This window comes from Carassius auratus, chromosome 7, assembly GCF_003368295.1.
Source record: "Carassius auratus strain Wakin chromosome 7, ASM336829v1, whole genome shotgun sequence".
NCBI lineage: Eukaryota > Metazoa > Chordata > Actinopteri > Cypriniformes > Cyprinidae > Carassius > Carassius auratus.
In genome coordinates this window covers 8065726-8086277 of record NC_039249.1, presented here as the reverse complement: position 1 = coordinate 8086277, position 20552 = coordinate 8065726, and the positions used below count along the sequence as shown (strand labels likewise).

Sequence of the window (20552 nt, the reverse complement as noted above, 5' to 3'; positions counted from 1 at the left end):
AAACAAGTTTTTTTTGGAACATTATAAATGTTGTTAATTTCACTTTTGATTAATTGAATGCATTCTTGATGAATATAAGTATTCATTTCCTTCAAATATTGAGTAGAAGCGAGTTTTATTAGTCAGTGAGTATCTCCTCACCGGGTTCTGCGGTCAGAGGTTTTGCTGCAGGTGTGCTGAGGAGGAACGTTTCTCCACTTCTTGGCTTCCACCACCATGGCCTCGGCATCCACCAAACCAAAGCCATACAGATGACTGACTACAAACACACACACACACCAAATATTATCCAGGTACGGATTTTACAGACAGCAGAATATATTGAATACTCAAATAAGACTATATGAACTTATTCAAAAGACATTAATGCTGAAATTGTATTAACTAGTGTCACCAATATGGGTTTTAAATGCTGATTTTAATATCTAGGGTGCAAAGCAGATATTGCTGATATGTTACAAAACATTCATTTTTAAAGACAGCAAATACGAAACTGATCAAAAAAGGACAATTATTTGACAAATGCACTTTTTTTTTTTACAGAGAATGTCTTAAATCAAGTTAATTTTTCTTAAGCCACTGGGATTATTTTTTATTTTTATTTTTATTTTTTACAAAATGTATCCTTAACAAGTTTCTTTCATCCGTTGAGCCATTGACTTAGTATGGAGAAAATGTACTATGGAAGTCAATGTTTGTTAGTTACCAACATTCATATGAATATTTTGTGCTTTTTCATGCTTTTTTTTCACATAGTATTTTTGTGATCAACAGAAGAAAGAAACTCATACAGGTTTGAACAACTTAAGGGTGAGTAATTAACTTAATTTTCAATTATGGGTTAACTATCCCTTTAAGTCTTATTATCTTACACAATAACTAACAAAATAAATAAATAAATATTTCTTAAATTAATGTTGGTTTATGAACATTTAAAAATAGGGAAACAAGACTAAAATAATCAATTAAATTAAATATTGGATCAATATCATGCACATAGCCAGCTATGAGTTCACCGAGGTCTGGACCTCTGTAAATTTTTCATGTTCGAAAATAAAATTTGTTCTCTGATTGACTAATTTGCTGCTAGAGTCCTCATATGAATGTCTGCATGTATAATTCAGAATGGTTAGCATCTGTGGTATGAAAATGATCGCTGCGAGACGCTTCCGAAGTGAAAGAGTCTTTGGAGAGTTGTTAGCGAGAGCACGAGACGCAGCCTCTGTGTTGCTAGATCCAGCTATTATAAGTGTTTTTGACTCGTTTTTCCACTTAATTTGACACTTTAGAAAGTTAATAAAGTAGGAAGTTGCAGTTTAGGGGCAGCAATAACTTTATCTTATGTAATATCCAAAATATTTGAAAAAAAATGTATTCATAGGTCTAACACTAAGTTACTTGTTCTACAGGTCTCCGCACTAGAGTACAGAATGAAATAAGATATGCAAACACTGGCCATTAAGAAGTCTATGCTAAGTCATTCAGTAGTTAAACTTTCACAAATCATGATATAAACATTCATAAGAGCACTAGACAAAGTTAGCAGGTATATAATGGTTATAAATAAAATCTATAACAGCAATATGTATGGTTGCAACTTGCATGAAAAATTCCACACCCCATAAATATAGTAAAATATTAACATACATTGGTGCAATAAATAGGGTATGATTTAAAAATGAACATCTCTCCAAAAACATCTAAATTACTGTCTCTTTTCAAGTGTTAGTGTATATATAGTTGTATTATATCACAATTCTATAATAAGGGAGTTATAATAGAAACCACCTGGACCTCACCAATTTTCAAAGCCTGGCTATGGCCATGCTCATGCATTCCAAAAAACAACTTGATGTTCTATTCCACTAAAAATAAAGAGTTCTAAAAAGTTCCATAGTATTACCATGCATTTGGACATATGTGTCAGAAATGTACCATTATATAAAATCTAATTTATCATATCACATCATGACTGGAAAAAAAAGGAGAAGAAATTATAATACACCACACATCTACATTTAAACAGTGTAAATATCATAAAGATATGTACTTTAGGTTCAGTTCACCTTTGTGCCCGGCTGCATTGGTTTTCCAGTCACTGGCTTTGAGGTGAGCCTGTCTGGACGTCTTCACGAGAAGATGCTGGACATCTCTCCAGGTTATCAGAGGACTGAAACAAGACTTTTTATGAGGCTTTCAAGTTTAATTGCTCTATTGAAAATTACTGTCCTCTGTACAACAACAGCTATTTCATTTTTGTATTTGTCCATTTTTGCTTTCCATCTGAGAGGCTCTGTTTGTAGGGGCTTTTGGGCCCCTCATTTATTTTAGTGTAACAACTGCATCCTAGCAGGCACCTCTCTATAATACTGTCGCTTTATTTCACTTCTGCTGTCATCCATCTCATGACTCTCAGTTCCTGTGACTCAGTGGTAGAGCATTGGGTTAGCACCACAAAAAGGTTGTGGGTTCGAATCCCAGGAAACACACATACTAGTAAAAAAATAAAATTAATGTATAGCCTGAATGCACTGTGAGTTGCTTTGGAAAAAAGTGTCTGCTCAATGCATAAATGTAAAGGCACAGATAAATAGATGGAAAGATCATGTCAGTAAGTTCTCCTGCTTATGTGATACTTTTAAAATAGATTAGCGGTTTTGAAAGTCTGTGGCTAGCACTACATGAAGTTTTGTTCAACAATATAAAATACACACATCACGCCTCAAATGTAAATATAGTCTTGAGAGCTGAAACCATAATATACACACACATGATTATTCTAAATTGAATTGCAGTCCTGAAAGCCTTCACAAGCAGAGGATCCAGACAGAAAGCAAGACAAAGGAATCCAATGGAAAATTAAGTTCAAATTCAATTTCCTTAATATTTTGTTTTACTTTACTCTTGCAGATGAAAAAGACTGAATTTCAAATAAGCATGAAAAGTTCTTCCTTTTTATGAGGGCATTGCGAACGCATATATGTGACCCTCGAGCACAAAATCAGTCATAAGTGGCACAGGTATATTTCTAGCAAAAACCAACAATACACTGTATGGGTAAAAATGAAAGATTTTTTCTTTTATGACAAAAATCCTTGGGATATTAAGTAAAGATCATGTTCAATTAAGATATTTTGTACATTTCCTACCATAAATATATAAAAACTTCATTTTTGATTAGTAATATTTTTCAATTTTCTCAATATTTATTTATTTATTTATTTATTTTGCACCCTCAGATTCCAGATTTTCAAATAGTTGTATCTCGGCCAAATATTTTCCTATCCTAACAAACCATACATCAATGTAAAGTGTATTTATTCATACAGTGTAAAGTGAATTCTCAATTTCGGAAAAGAAATTGACACTTAAGATTTGTTTTGTGGTCCAGGGTCACAAATGTAAATGCTGTAAGACAGTTGCTAGGGTTTCATAATAATAATAGTTATATATTTGTCTACAAAACCTTTGTTTTTACGTGTCTAAACAATTAAAAATGCACACAATAAATCCAGTCAGACAGATATGTGACACTAAAACACCACTGCAGAAGAACTGAGGAGTAATTATGAAGTGTAAGTGTTAAAGGGACAGTTAACCTAAAAATACAAATTCTGTCATCATTTATTTAAGATGTCACCAAATAAAATGTAAAAGACACTAAATATTCAGTTATACTTCAGATTTGACTGCATCAGATTAGAACTAATTTTAAATTGAATTGAGCTTTACAGCTGAATCAGATTAGTTTCATGATTTTTTTTCAAAAGATCTTGTCTCTTTAAGCCAATAAAACATTAAATATAAAAACGGCATATATAGAAGCAGTGCAGCTTTCTGCATCTGTTTTATGGAAAAATTATGTCAAAATTGTTGAAAGTGAAAACTGACTTTGCCTCCAGAGCGAGAGCGATGATACCCGCCACCATGGGTGCAGATACAGAGGTGCCTGTGTGTCCATCAGTACATCTCTGCCGCAGGTCTGTGGTCACCTGGTACCAGAAGCACAGAGCATTAAAGAGTTAACAACTTCAGTTTAGATGCAGAAAAGTGGACATGGATTTTCCCATTCATTCCTTTCAGTCTCATTAACAGATACAGCAGGTCTTCTAGATTTGCATGCTTTCTGCTTAGGCAAAAAGTCAAATCCTCCTTAATAAAATGAAAATTTGCTGAAAATGTACTCAGCCTCAGGCCACCCAAGAAGTAAACGGGTTTGTTTTGTTCATCAGAACAGATTTGGAGTAATGTAGCATTACATCACTTGCTCACCAATGGATGTTCTGCAGTGAATGGGTGCCGTCAGAATGAGAGTCCAAACAGCTGATAAAAAACAAGTAATCCACACCACTCCAGTCCATCAGTTAACATCTTGTGAAATGAAAAACTGCATGTTTGTAAGAAACAATCCATCATCAAGACGTTTTAACTTAAAACCACCACTCCTGGCCAAAATGTGAGTCTATAATCCATAATAGTCAATTCAAATCAAGTCACCTTAATTTATATAATGCTTTTAACAATAAAGATTGTTTTAAAGCAGCTTTACAGTATTAAAGAGAAAAACAGTGTGTCAATAATGCAAAAGGACAATACTAAACACAGATAATAACAGTGTAAAAGCCTCCTCGATTAGTCCTTTCACATCAAAATTCACCCACATTTGTTTGTTTTGAACTTTTTTACTTGTAAATGGTGCTTGATCTATGCAGATTTCTCTCCTGATTCAGGCTAGACTACTTTTTCACAGGAAAAAGATTAAAACATCTTAATGATGGATTTGTTTCTTAAAAACATGCACCTTTTGTCTTCACAAGTCATTAACTTTTGTACTGGAGTGGTGTGGATTACTTGTGGATTATGGTGATGTTTTTATCAGCTGTTTGGACTCTCATTCTGACGGCACCCATTCACTACAGAGGATCCATTGATGAGCAAGTGATATACTGCTACATTTCTCCAAATCTGCTGAAGAAACAAACTCATTTACATATACATGTCCTGAGCGTGAGTAAATGTTCAGTGAATTGTCATTTGTGGGTGAACTATTCCTTTAAAACTTTGAGCTATCGTCTGAAAGAATGCGCTTCCGTGACTGTGACGGGACGAGCGGTTTTCTGCAAAGTGCTCTGTAAATATTTCGTCGTTCTGGTTTTCTGGGAAACAGTGGGTCACCCACAGAGCTGCTCTGGTAGCCTGCAGGCAGAGAGAGCGAGCGCTCGAGTGTGTCTTCAATCAAACATGAGCTTGATTACACTGGTGTTTCTCAAAAGGACAAACATTAATGGGGTCAGTGCCACCGACGGGGTCCCGAGGAAGATGCTGAGATTGGAGACATATGCTCGTGTACGATATGTGTGCGTGTCAGGGGTTTATTTCCGTGTTTAAAACGGCGGTTAGGAAATAAACAACACAATACTAGACTTTAACATTTTCTCAAGACATGTGAGAAAAGTATTAACAGACCTTTCGTTAACCACTTCATCGGAATGAATTTAAGACATTTAAAAAAAATCAAAGAAGAATTATCATTAAAAAGTCAATAAAAAAATCATTGAAAATGATTAAAACCACTGAATAGTACGTTTTTAACAGGGAAAAACTACATTGAGTGATTGAATCATCTGAGAGTTGAAAACACTTACTGATCTAGACATAAAAAAATTATATTATAAATGATTATTTATTTCTTATTTCTCATTTTATTTCTTTATCATTTGCTATGATAAAATATTTTAACTAACGTATGTAAAGCACTTTGAATTGCAACTGGGTATCAAATGTGCCATATAACACTAATGTTTACTAAATCATTTCTAAAACTAAACAAAATTTATGTGAGAGGATAAAAAGAAGTACGTATCCTGTCATGCAAATGTAAATGAGCTCTTAAGCCCTCAACTACAACCCAAACACCAAAAGAAAAGCAAAAACCCACAGTAGTCATTCTTAAGGATAATGTCATAATCTGCGCTGCTGGAAAAGAAAGCGAATTCACACACACAAAAAAAATAGATTCTCTTTATCCTCTTGATAGCACCCAGCGGTTTTCCCTGCGTATGGGTGCCAGACCAAACATTTAGTCCCAGTCTTTTTTCCAACCATCTCATTTCATCAGTAGATATTTGTGGAAAGAGCCAAACAACAAGAGCGCGGCTGTATTAGCAGGATGAGCAACAGGATCTGGGACAGAAGATGACTGAGTTTTGGTAGATTCCTGGTAACATGCATATACAGCTGCATTTCTGGTCAAAAGATGATAGATCTCTGCATCAGTGTTGGGATTCTCAATTCTTTTTTACAGCCATAAGGCAAAAAATAAATACAAAATACCACATCTGACTGCTTTTAAATCTAACAGCACATCTATTGAAATAAATGGTCAGATGTTTAATACTTAAAAAAGGGGTAAAGGAGGAAATAAAAGGAGAATGTGTCAGAAATCATTGAGATGAATTGTAGGAAACAATATGTGGCATCAAGAGAGCAAACGAGCCAATAAAGCAGAGAACATATTTACGAGGCTGAAAGCAAGATGAGGACAAAAGGTTGAGTAGATGACAGATGGAGAAGACAAATGGAGTACACAGGGATGCACGCTTAAAGGGGTCATATCTTGAAAAACAAGATTTTCTTGTGCGCTTTTGAAATTGAAAAGCTCAATCTGTTCCAGTGCATCTCAACCGGTTTTGCCTCAGGGCACAAGAAGCATCACAATAGAGCAACAAAACTGATTATTGTACAAAAGTAAACAAAATGTCCTAAATAGTATTCAATTGCAGTATTTTACTGATTACCATGAGATGCACAGGCCCAACAATGTGCAAAATATTATGAAAGAGGCTGAATATGAAAACTGCGAGAATTAAGTCAATAAATCAATACTTTATTCAGCAAGGATACTTTAAACTGATAAAAAAATGACATTAAAGACTGTTGCTGTTCATCTGAACTTTGAAAAAAAATAAAAAAAAAAAAATAAATATATATATATATATATATATATATATATATATATATATATATTCAGCGTTGATAATAATCAGAAATATTTCTTGAGCAGCAAATCAGGATCATAAAAATTCTGCACTGCATCACAGGAATAAATAACATTTTTAAATGTATTCAAATACAAAATGGTCCTTTTAAATTGTAAAAATATTTAAGAATATTATTGTTTTTTACTGTACTTTTGAACAAAAATGCAGCCTTGGTCAGCTTAAAGAGGTTTAACCTTAATTAAATATATGAATTGTCGAATTAGTACCGCTCCAAAAAGCCTTGAATAACATTATAAATGGTTTTCAGGAACAATTGAGCTTTGTTGTTGTGGTCTTACAGATGTCTATGTGACTTAACTATTTTGCGGTCGTAGAACTCTCCGCTGCTGTACGTGGTGGCGAGGGTGGAGGAACAGACCTCCAGGTACCAGGGCTTGTTGCCGTTTTCCGTGCTGCTGCTGACGGAGATGGTGTAGATGCTGTTGGTGTAGCCGTCGCAGGAGCAGTGATCGCCCTGCCGGCCCCCGTTACCAGACGCCCAAACAAAGATGGAGCCGAGACCCTTACGGCCCTGCAGAGACACATGAAAACACCAGCGCTAATTTCGCATCATTTATTTTCTATTCATTTTTTTTAATTACAATATGTGAACCTGGAGCACAAAACCAGTCTTAAGTCGCTTGGGGTATATTTCTGGCAATAGACAAAAATACATTGTATAGGTCAAAATGATTGATTTTTCTTTTATGCCAAAAATCATTAGGATATTAAGTAAAGATCATGTTCCATGAAGATATTTTGTAAATTTCCTACGGTAAATATATCACAACTTAATTTCTGATTAGTAATATGCATTGCCAAGAACTTCATTTGAACAACTTTAAATGTGATTTTATCAATGTTTAGTTTTTATTGCACCTCAGATTTCAGATTTTCAAATAGTTGTATCTCGGCATCAATGGAAAGCATATTTTTCAGATTTTTAAATCTCAATTTCGAAAACTTGACCCTTATGACTGGTTTTGTGTTCCAGGGTCACATATGATGATATTTTCATATAGTAATAGTAATATAAGTAATAATAGTAATTTGTTATAGTAATATAAACATGGCAATAAGACTTATCATACTGCCCAGACCTTGACAAAACCATCATAACATACTAGTCCAGATCAGCTTTAGACAAATCTTCCCTTCAAATGTTGTGGTTTCAATTAAGTCTTAAATTTAACTAGTGCTGTCAAATGATTAATCACGATTAATCGCATCATAAATAAAAGTTTCTGTGTACATAATATGTGTGTGTGCTGTGTATATTTATTATGTATATATAAATAAATACACACACATAGAGAATATATATTATTTAAATATTTACATGTATATACATTTATATATTTATATTCTTATATTATACATAAAAATATTTATTTTATAAAAATATTTTTCTTAAATATATACATGCATGCGTTTGTATTTATATATATATATATATATATATATATATATATATATATATATATATATATATATATATATATATATAGTAAATATCCACAGCACACAGACACATATATTATGTAAACAAAAACTTTTATTTTGTACGCGATTAATCGCGATTAATCATTTGACGGCACAAAATTTTACAAACCTTACAATGACAGTTACTCAATGCTAAATTCCAATTTGTGTGCGAGTTTGAGACAACAACCTTTTTAATTCCCAGTTCAAAGGCTTGTTTGGCCAGAGGCCCCGGCCCATCCACGGTCTTCCCATCATCGTCGGGGCCCCAGCTGGCACTGTAAATGTCGATGTAGTCTGGCCTTATTCCCAGAGACTTGGCCTCCACCACATCAGTCACATCTCCGTCAAGCATTCGGACACCTTTGAGAAAAAGTTCATCCAAAAACGAACAAATGTAGTCATTGTATAATCAAGCCAATGTCGTTCCAAACTTGTATTATTTTCTTTTCTCTGTGAAACACAAATTGAGATGTTAGGAATAAGATCCAAGCTTGCATGCAATGTAAACAGATGGTGATTTCCACTGCCAAGATCCAAAATACACCATGAAAGTGACATAAAAGTAGTCTAGTGGACTTGTGCACTGTAATCCAAGTGTCACTGAGCCATTTTATAGTTTTGTATGAACTCAATTCCCAGACTGACCTCTTACAAAGATAAAAGCTATTCAGGTTTTCAAAACATTCCATTTAATGTCCAAAATGCAAGAACCAACAGTGTTTGGGCTTTAAACCTGGTGTGACTAATATAAAAGTGATGATTTTTATACATGCAACAGAGCAAATGGAGACTGACATACAAACCCACACAGAATCAAATGCCATATGTTCACTAACGAACACAAAATTTGCAATTAAAGTCTATTGTCCTCTGCAGCAATGAGATGCTTCTTTCTCCTCGTTCCATTTTTGAACTACAGCTTAATTTCCTTTACTTGCTCTTTATTCTCAAAGAAGAAAGCCTTGAGAGAATAGGTGTAAAAATAAAGTCTAGTAGCTATGCAATTCATTTAGCTGAAAATGTTATCCAAAGCCTCTACAGTAAGCCTTTTACTTATGACATTTTACCTTGAAACAATTTATACTCAGAAAATTCTAGTACATCTCACAAATAATTACAAAGAAATTATCTTGATATATGATCTAGGTCAGCGTGTTTCCACCATGAGATAAAAAAATAAAAGAGGGTGACTGCAACAATTATCTCATAATTCAGACTTTTTGCTTGCAATACTACAAAATAAAAACTGTGAGATAAACAAAAAAACTATCAGACATAAATGTATAATTGTGAGCTTATCACTAGCAATTTTGAGAAATAAACTCACACTTCTTAGAAAGAAAGTCTGAATTGTGAGATAAAAGGTATTTATTTTTTTTTTTTTTTGGTGGTGAAAACAAAAATAATTACTTCAAATACTCAGAAAATCAGAATTTAGAATTATTTTGTGGCATTTTGTGGCATAAATGCACTTCCATAAGTAACAAAATAAATTAAACAAGATGTTTGTATAGAAAGACTGAACTAGTATTTTCTTGGAAAACATACTCCAATGATCTTTGTTTACAACTTTGAAAAATGTTTTTTTACGGTGTAGTTTTATGTGCTTTGCCTAATGGCACAATGGTAATAGTTTGGGTTCAAACCTACAACCTCTTAGACACCAGCCAAGATCTTTGATGGACTTCTGAAATGAGCAGGCATAATGAATCAGCTTAATTCAGATAGTCAATAAGTCTGCCATAATATAATAACAAACATGTGTGTGTTTGTTTTCCAATGCGCTATAGTGTGAGAATGTGTGTGTGTTATTATTTCTAACACCATATGCGCAACACGCTGTATGTGACAGAGTTTTCCTTCCTTGAAACACCTCTGAAAAAACGCAGGAGGCTTAACACTTCTCTATCATTCCTCTCACTTCTAACAAGCTGCATTACACCTCAAATTGATTTCTCGACTTCTCAAACAGCATCGAGTAAACACTTTTCTGAACCGCAGAGCAGAAGAACGAATCATTTCTGCATTTCTAATTACGGTTAAAGGACGTCAAGTTCTACACGGCAGCCAAGGCGAGGCCGCTCAGATTAGAAATGTCATTAGAAGGCGATGAAGTCATTGGCTTGAATCTGACACGTATTAGCTTTCAGTGATTAAGCAGGGAAAAACGTCAACTGCTGAGCCAAAAGACCTAAAGCACGTCTTTCATTGTACTAATCTGTCTGTATCTGGCTTGGAAAAATGACCAACTCTCTTTAAAACATCACTCCGCAATTCTTAAGAGGAATATTTTGCTGACAGGACTTTGCAATTGAGATCTATTTCAAGATGTGCAGCCAGCATTTTAATGAAGAATGAGTCAATCATCTGTCCACTTCAAAATGTGGTCATTAATGGCATTTAACCTTAAAATCCTCTTTAACCCCTAAGATCATTCAGCTTACTGAGGAAAACAGACTTAAAAAATGTTTACCTGGCAGATGATAAATTATGTAAAAAGTTGCTAATCCAGTCAACAAACACTTTTCTATCCCAGTACACAATAACAACAACAGTTGCGACTAATGATTGTTGATTATTTTGGTAATCGATTAATGTGTTGGATATTTCTTTGATTAATAATGTTTTTTCTGTATTTTAGTGATAAAAACGTTATTCCAGGCTAAAATATTTTAATTGCAATGTAACAATGTACATTGGAAAAACTGTTTTAAAATAAAATTATAAAAAAGGTCTGAAGTCAGTTTAAATCACTATATTGAAATAATATAATAGTAATAAAAGGTGACATGAATAGATTATTATAGTATATTTCCAAGAAAATACTATTTCATTGAACCATTTCTTTCTACTTCAAAATGTAATGTTTAATTCAATGTTATATGCCACTTCTTTGTTATTATTTGTGAAATTTACTAACAAATCCTGAATGAAAATAGTTTCAAAGTAAATACTACACCATAGTTTTGTGTAGTAAATAAACACCTCAGTTCTCTCATATGGTGTGAGAAAAACTAGAGCTGTTTTGCTTAGAAACTTAGCTTAGAAAATGTGGATGCTTAAAAAAAAATTAATGTAACAGCTTTTGTCTGTCATTAACATTAGGCCCATTTGATGAGAAATTGTGGAGTAGTGAAAAAACAATGTGTGTTGCATCCAAGATTGTGACGAATCTAGTGAATTAACCAGCAAAAGCTATACTTTTTAAAACAGTTTATAAATACAGTAAATTATAGAAGGAGAGGTATTGACAGCTAAATTATTGCACAATATTATCGGACCAATATCGGAATTTACTGAAAATGGGTTTAAATGTAAATATCGGCATCGGCCCGATATGAAAAATTATGCTGATGACTTGCCAAGATGAATATATTAACTCACATGTGCTCAGTGTGTGCTAGCGATTAGATCGCTTCAACCGAGTGATTAGATCCAGTCAGCATTGAGGTTTATTCTTGATGCAAAGTTTTGCCTGAATGGTAATTGTATTCATTGTTTTGATTGCTGCATTTAAACTGAGAATGCACGTACAGAATGACTCATTTGCTGTATGATAGAGTAAACAGTGATAACACGTGCAGCGGTAGCATCCACCGGTCCTAATGCCTGTTCGATAAGAAGTTTTAATTCTGTAGGGGTTGCTTTTGGCCTACTTCTAATAAAATTAAAGCAAAATACACAAATAAAATTTAGATTGTGTTTCTGATTAAATAAAGAAGTAGTTCATGCCATAAATCATGAGTATGTTTTGATTTAAAGGTCAGAAGCTATAGCTTGCATGAAAAAAAAAAAATCACAAACATGACACTTAAATAATTTTATTTATACCGATTTTTCATTAATGTGTAATAGATTATATTTTTTAAACAAATGATGAGCTCTTAAAGAATTTGTACAACTCTTTTGCTTTAGACCATTAACAAATATTAAATCATAAAATAAAATGTTAAGGTTAGCACTGCATCTTTAAGTAAGGCAGTGATTAATATAGTTTGTTTACAGTTTTTTTCAAATCTTCAATATATTGTCATTATTAAATAACTATTATTTTTTTATTTAATTCTAACAAATAAGTTCTTGTTAAAAACTAACCAAAATTAAAAATTAATAGATATCGGTATCGGCTATCGGCCATCATGCATCCCTAGTTGCAAGTTAAAATTCAATTTTATTCACTTAATTAAACCTTTTTGGTTACATTAGCTTAATATTGTGTGGAATGTAAACTTTAAAAATTGTGCATTAAGTGATTTTAAATTAAGTTGTAATTACTTAACCAAATTGTCTTGTTAACTTGGAAATCGGTCAGTGGATTATTAGTTCCCATATGCTTTGTGTAGGACTGGATAAGGAGAGTGAATGCAGAAATCCAGTGTTTTTTTAGTGAAGGGAAACACCTGTTAGTGTTCAGTGCTGTTATGTTTGACATTTAAAAGATTTTCTGTTATGTAGAAGTTTTTGTGGTTTGTGCTGAAGAGACTAAATGAATGTAAACATTACATTGACTCTATCAACACCTAATTTGTGTGTTCAACAGTCCAAATTAGTGCTTAAAATTATAAGTTTGTTAGACAAATGTAAATGTATTTTAGCACCAGCTTAAAAAACACTCTTAATATCTCATCTGTTGTGGATTTTAATATTTTTTAAACTGGGTCCACAAACAGTGTGGGTTATGAAATTATTTGATTCTGACGGAGCTCTGGTGTAAAAGTCTCAGTGCCACAGGCTCCAGTGCCAACTGGTACAATGAATGAAAGCAAATGATTGCAACTCTCACTTGGCTCCTAATAAAGAGCCTTGCATATGCTGCCCTATCCTGTACTCACAGTTGCATCGCTAAACTTTACGCATTTGGCATATGGTGCAACTGGAACAAGATGGACAGAAACCACGCCAAGTCCGAGCAAAGGATGCATTTGTCAGTCCTGCCACCTGCGAGTACAATAAAGAAATATTCATGTCTTTCAGCGCAGCTGTGAGTCTGAACAAAACGGTCCCAGATGGCTGATGGCATATCATGAAATCCGCTTTTTGATTAAAACTGATCGGCCTTTTCATAGGATTAATTGCTTACGAGCACATGAATGTCGGTCGGTTCGCTGTCCACTAAATTAATGAACTCTCCGAGCAGAGGCGGACAGGAGCGCGGGCTTCTCGCCGCTTTAATCCTGTGCACACATGCGGAATAATCTGGTCTTATCTGCTCCGACTGTGTCTGAAACCTGTTGCTCAATCAGGGTTTAGCCACTTGCAGCAATTGGTCAGTTTTACTGATCCGTGTGTGCGTTGAGAGCCTGCTGCGTCGGGTCTCAAACTGAAATAGCATCTGACATTTCGGAGAAAATAAGGCAAGCGGGGAAGTAAGCAGACTGTAAACAGACTCATGCGTACCTCCTATGCGGGCGTTGTAGGCTATACCCACAATGCAGTGCGAGTTGTTGGCTACAGCAGCGACTTCACCTGCGCATCGTGTCCCGTGTCTGGAAAGACAAAAAATACAAGCATAAGTCACACAAAGAATTAATATGTTAGTGCGTGTTTTTGAGATTGAGTTTGAACAGAATTTTGAACAACGGAAGTCTTTGTTCTCTATTATCTCTGACCCTCTCTGTGAAATCCAGACTGAAGTCTCCAAATCTAATTATGAGATAACAAGCATCAACGTTTGATTTCAACCATTAATTTCACTATATTTCAAAAAGAAATAGTTTCTAAAGATATTAAGGTTATATTTTCACAGAATGCTCTTTACCTTATGAAGGATGATTTGAAAATGAAAATGACTTTAGCTGGGTTTTCACAGAGAAGGTCACATTTTATTCTGTCCTCTTCACACTGCTTCACACTGCCAAAAAAATACACTAAGACACTGCCTTTGATACAAGCCATAGGGATTTGCCTCATTGTCTATGGGCTACATTCAGAAGTTTGGGGTTGGTAAGATTTTTTTATGATTTTGTGAATTTCTTGTGCTCAGGATGCATTTATTTGATTAAAATCAATGTTGCATCAATAATAAAAAAGTATTATTACAATTTACAGTCTGGATTTTTATAGTAAATAAAAGAAAAAAAACATTTACCCAAATATTTAATTTCAGCAAGTTTTCAAGGAAACAAAAATGGAACTGAAATAAAAATAAATGAAAACTATAGAAGTATAAACAAAATTTTATAAATGGAAAAAAACATGGAAAATATTCTTAAAAAACTAACTGGAAATGTTAGATATTATAAATATAAAAGTTTTCCAATGATACTTAAATAAAATTGTTTATAAATCTATTGTTATATACATCATTACTGTGAAGAAAAATTCCTCACATCATGAAATAACAAATTTGGCCATATCACCCACCTCGGTATATTATATTTTATATATATTTCAAATATATATATATTTTTTTAGAAGTCTCTTATGCATATCCAGCCTGCATTTTTAGTGCATTTTATAAAAAAAAAATCCAGTAATTAACGTAAAATATTTTTACAATTTAAAATAATAGTTTTATGTTTAAATATATATTCAACTGTAAAAATTCAAAGCTGAATTTTCAGCATCATTATTCCTGTCTTCAGTGTTACATGATCATGCAAGAAAGTAAATAGGGTGAACCTTTGATTTCATTTTGGTAACCAAAAGCAAAAAACATTTGGACTCTGAAGACACATTTTAAAACAGATATTGAGTCAATCCTGCTTCCACTACTGTCAAAGTGGATACAGGAGAACAAGATCGCTGCCAGCTGCATTAGAAATGCATTAATTGCATTTTTATCTTGTGCATTGTTCACTCACTCTCATTCGCTCTGTGCACTTCTTTACCAAAGTCTCTTTCAATAGTTTTTTTTTTTTTCTGTCCTCACTCAATTACGTTTCTGCTCTGGGAGGCACGTCCTGCACTTCAGAAATGAATTGAAAATCGCATTGTTTTCCGGTTTCAAATGTCCTGATGAGTATTAACAAAACAGCGCTTTGAAGTTTTGTCTGAGCTCTTGGCAGAGTTCATTGGTAAACATGCAGCGTGAGCGGAGAACAAGCATTAAATCAGGTGCTTATCAAGAACAGAGACGTTTTCAATTAAATCCACACCAGCCTCAATCCCATAGGATTGGATTGGTTTCAGTGCTTTGCCACAAAAGAAATCCTCTTCATTCTGTTGACACGCCAAACACGAGTCCGTCGTTACGCCTTTATTTGCATGGCTCCAAATATCACAACTCTTGAAGATGCCAGATTTTCAAAACATTGCTCTATTAATCATAACATTATCTATTGCAGTCCAAAATAGACAGTACCGTAATACATCCTAACAACCAGTGTTGAAGAAAGTTACTTTTAAAAGCAATGCATTACAATACTGCTACCCAATAAAAAGGTAACTAATTGTGTTACTTAGTTACTTTAATGGAAAGTAATTCATTACTTTTGCATTACTTTCTCTCATCTGGCCAGGGCTCACTTGTTTGTTTTTAATAAAAATGAGTGAAGTGAAATGAGTAACGGAGCCATTCTGGTTCGCAGAAGAGTAGGATGCAGGAGAAGAAAGTTCAACACTCTTACTTCAGCAATTAAATATACTAATTACTTGAAAAAAGTAATCTGATTGGATAACTTGAATTACTTGTAATTAAATTAATTACCCTCATCACTGCTAACAAGTACCAAAACACCCCAACAACTGCCTAGCAAGATACATAGGGATGGGCAATATGACCATTACCATAGGAGTTATTTCACCATAACAAGATATATATATATATATATATATATATATATATATATATATATATATATATATATATATATATATATATATATATATATATATATCACTATAGTTATTTTTGTTTTAAATAACATCTTTATGATATCAACATTTTTTTATAAAAATGTAAATTATTCTTGCCACCAGTGTAATTATCACCTAATACTAGCCTAAATAAATAAAATAAAATAAAAAACTCAACACTAAATTAAAATAAGAATAAGAAATAAGCAAAAATACATTATAACAATAAATAAGAAATGCTACATACATTGTATAAAGTAATCAAATGTATAAAAATGCTGCATATTATTCACTGTGTAAATTAAACATCTATTTCTTCTTATTAAAGTTACAAAAGTGATTTAATCAAGAGCAGAGAGAACTTTTCTCTCTTTTGTTGTTTGATTAACACGAATGACAGACAGCAGGAATATTATACTGCTGTCACTTTAAGAGCTGCCCACATACAATATACTTTTACATGTGTTTTCTTTCTCAGCTGTTTGTTTTCACTTAAGACCTAAATTACTGTTTTTAAAAGGATGCTTGCAAAGATGAGCATTTTGTGTGTATTTAAGCATTCAATATAAAGCCTATAAAGCAGCAAAGATAAGTTCAATCCTCCTGTACTCTATAGCAACATCTTCACATGCATGCAAGAAACTGTCTCTCAGACAGCGCGAGCATATAGCAAATGAGTTCTCTTTTGTGCTGATTGAATTTCAACAGCTTAAAAATCACTTTTTTTTAAACCGCAATGCTTAAAAATTAGGGGTGTAACGGTTCACAAAATTCACGGTTCGGTTCGATACGATACACTGATGTCACGGTTCGGTTCGGTTCGATACGTTTTAGATACAGCAAAATGTAAAAACATCTCAACTTTTCAGAATGCCGCAAGCGCACCGCGGGTCATGTGACAAGAACCAACCAATCAGCTTCATCCTTTCCCGTAACAAGGTTGAGAGCTCAGCCAAGATGAAGGAACAGCTGATCATAGTTGTATATGGATTGCAATTTTGAAATAAATTTAGTAGCAGAGCTACTGCAAGCGATTTTTAGAGCTGCAAATCCATTTATCCTTCGCTGAAATTTCCGCGTCTCATGGAGAGAGCACGTCATTGTTGCTTAGCAAAGACAGACGCCTCATGAGCGCTTCTGCCCGAGCGCTTTGGAAAGGAGGAGAAAGACGTGCTTAGCGTTTTCCACGCGTTTTTAGGAGCACCAGACCTGTTGGTTATTGGGGGATCTTCTCATTTCTAGTCTGTTAAACGCATTGGCTATTTTGCAACGAGCCTTCAGCGCGTACTGAGTGAGCGAGCGCCTGCTGAGTAGCCTAACATAAACATATAAGATGGTGTTTTTTTCTTCTTCGGGAGTGTCAGGGGCGTTGCCTGTTACGTTGTTTGGGTTATTGGGCTACCTTGTTGAACGCATATCATTATATTTCTATCTCTCTCTTTTTTTTTTTTTTTTCCAAATATAATTAATTACTCCAACGAACCGTTCGGTATACATAATGCGTACCGCGTACCGAACCGAAAGCGTCGTACCGAACGGTTCAATACGAATACGCGTATCGTTACACCCCTATTAAAAATATGTGCAAATGATAAGTTTTCGTGACCACATACAGTAGCATAGCAATGGCACGTGAGCATGTAACAAAAATGACCCCTTTTGATACACCAACTGAATTTCAAATCTTTCTTCAGATGAAGCAGCTATTTAACCCTCACAAATATAATAACCTTCAAACTTCAAATCAATATTCAAGCTTTGTCAGCTTGCAGGTGAGACTCCGTGAAGTCAACAGTTCCAGTCTGCTGCTGGCACAGAAATGAAACACATCTTTACCTTTACAGATCAAAAATAACACTGAGATTTTCAGAGCTCACTTTCTTCCACACAAGATCATTGTGAAGTCCCACCGGGTTTATTAGATAATCTCACTGCTTACAGGATGTGACGCTTTCACTTACCCACCGCATGATCACTCAAAGTGAGACACACACCTGTTTGCAGCAGATGAGGTGTGTTGAACACAAGTGTAGTTTTGAGGACATTAGGACTCACTTGTTCTCGTTGCTGGAGTCGTATCGTGGGGTCGGGTCGTAGTCGTTTCCATTCACATCGTAGCTCGCTAACTGGTCCTAAATGACCCACAAAATACATTGTATAAATCATCTGAGAAATATAGAGTGAAATTAACATGTCGTTTTATACTCTAAAGATTTTCTACAGTGCTAAAATATATAACAAACAATAATTTTATAAATCATACAGTGTTGAGTAGTGCTAATCTTGTTAACTAAAACTGAAACTATTAAAAGTACAGGTTCTCAAAAAAAAATTAAAAGCTATTCGCTGAAATAAAAGCTTTCAGTAAATATTAGACTGAACCAAAATTGGTGTAAAAATTACTAGTACATTTCACCAATAATTACACAAAGTGTCAAGAAAGATTGAATTAAATTAGAAAATTTAAAGTAAAAATACTGAATAATTGGTATAAAATTATTGTAAAAATTTCTAGTAAATTTAACGATTACCAAAAAAAAACAGCAAGTAACGGACTGAAATAAATTAACGAAACAGTCCTTTCTTGTAAAACCTACTCCAATAATCTGTTTTATATTTACAAATTCAATTTTTTTTTTTACAGTGTAGTTGCCAAGGAAATCTTTAAAATTTTAAGTTAAAGCTAAAATGGAAAATAACAAAACTAAAACTGAAAAAAAAAAACTATAGACATTCAATTATAAATGGAAAATAAAGCATAAAAATATTAATAAATATGCTAAATTTATGTTATTAAAATAACACTTAAGTCAAGACACCCCAAGGTAAAACTAAAAATTAATAATAAATAAAAATTAACTAATAATCAGTTAACTTAATCACAATCTTCCATAGCTGACTGATTTCATCAAAAATTGCAAACAAATTTAGTGTTCTGAAATGTTATGTTTAAATATACAAATGAGGTATTATCTGTTTAAATATGAATTTGCATACATCTCCAGAACAGAAATCTGAATACTGGATAGCCAGATTTCAAATTCTTGTTTTGTTTTAACATTTTTAGACTTTAAAGGCATCTCAATAACTGAAATCTACAGACATCAACAACAATAACAACAAAGATAAAGTATAATACAATAACTTAAAAATGTATTTTAGGTGTGACTTGTCTGAAAGAAGACAAGTTATGAAAAGCCCCAAATCTCAACAATAAAATGCTTTTACAGCAGTCATCAGTGATCTGCAACAGGAGATCAAGATAATCTCACATAATTCTGTGCCAGATCCGGATGGTTCCTCTCAATACCGTCGTCCAAGATAGTGATGACCACATTTCGACCAGTATAACCTCTCTGCCAGGCTGCAAGGATATTCATTTCTGAACGGCATCGGTTGTTTTTATCACTACAGTGCTGGAAAACAGTGAAAAGTCATTAACATCAATGTGAACATGCCTTCACTTGCAATCACTTTTAGACACACGCATCTGACTAAGAAAACAGGCAACATTGGAAGACAATTGGGCCGAAGCACTATTCTCGGCTCTCCAGTAATACAAGCCTTTATTACTTTGAGTAACCTTATGACTCGATCCGTCTGTGAGGAAATATGTCACAACAAACGGCCGCATGAACCTGTAAATTAAACGGGGCATTTCATGTTTATTCAGCAGCAGAGGTTTGCATGTCCTTGAGGGTCTCATTTAAGATTCTTTTCAATGCCGTCTTTGAGGACACGATCAACAAAGACGTCCCAGTGTGAAGTCAACTTCAGAGGATTCCTTTGTGCTGGAATATTAATCATACGAGTGCAAATAAACACAGAATGTGCTTTAATAATGTCTGAAAACATCAGCTCTAATGGATTAACCATTAATCGTCTAGTGTTTGATACTGATATATGGAGAACAGAAGGATTTGCATACAATTGACGAGGTCTACAGTTCTTCGAAGACGCTTTGGAGAGGAAAAACATAACAAAGAGTATAATATTTTTTTTTCAAGATGACTCTTCAATCAGTAACCAATGTGAAGCTTGATGAAATAGACGCAGATGTACAGCGCAAACATAAACATTATAGAACGAAGAAGGACAATTCATGAAGCTACTTTTGCCTGTAAGAGTCTGTGTGTGTGTGTTTCTCCTTTTAGGACTTGATTTGGAAAGCTCCGATTCAATGAGAAAAGATTTATATTCAGTAAACAGACTGTTCGGCCTCTGCTTTCT

General features: G+C 33.9%; 1 protein-coding gene across 1 annotated transcript in view; it reads right to left on the bottom strand.

Annotated features, from left to right (window-relative positions):
• pcsk6 (proprotein convertase subtilisin/kexin type 6) overlaps nt 1-20552 on the bottom strand; it is a 70007-nt gene that overhangs the window by 36252 nt on the left and 13203 nt on the right. Inside the window, exons 4-11 of the mRNA XM_026267010.1 lie at nt 19595-19738; nt 18378-18454; nt 13923-14011; nt 8713-8885; nt 7360-7572; nt 3892-3992; nt 2067-2170; nt 142-259 (exon numbers count right to left, since the gene is read on the bottom strand). Of these exons, the coding sequence (XP_026122795.1) occupies nt 142-259; nt 2067-2170; nt 3892-3992; nt 7360-7572; nt 8713-8885; nt 13923-14011; nt 18378-18454; nt 19595-19738 (1019 nt within the window). The remainder of the gene's footprint in view (nt 1-141; nt 260-2066; nt 2171-3891; nt 3993-7359; nt 7573-8712; nt 8886-13922; nt 14012-18377; nt 18455-19594; nt 19739-20552) is intronic.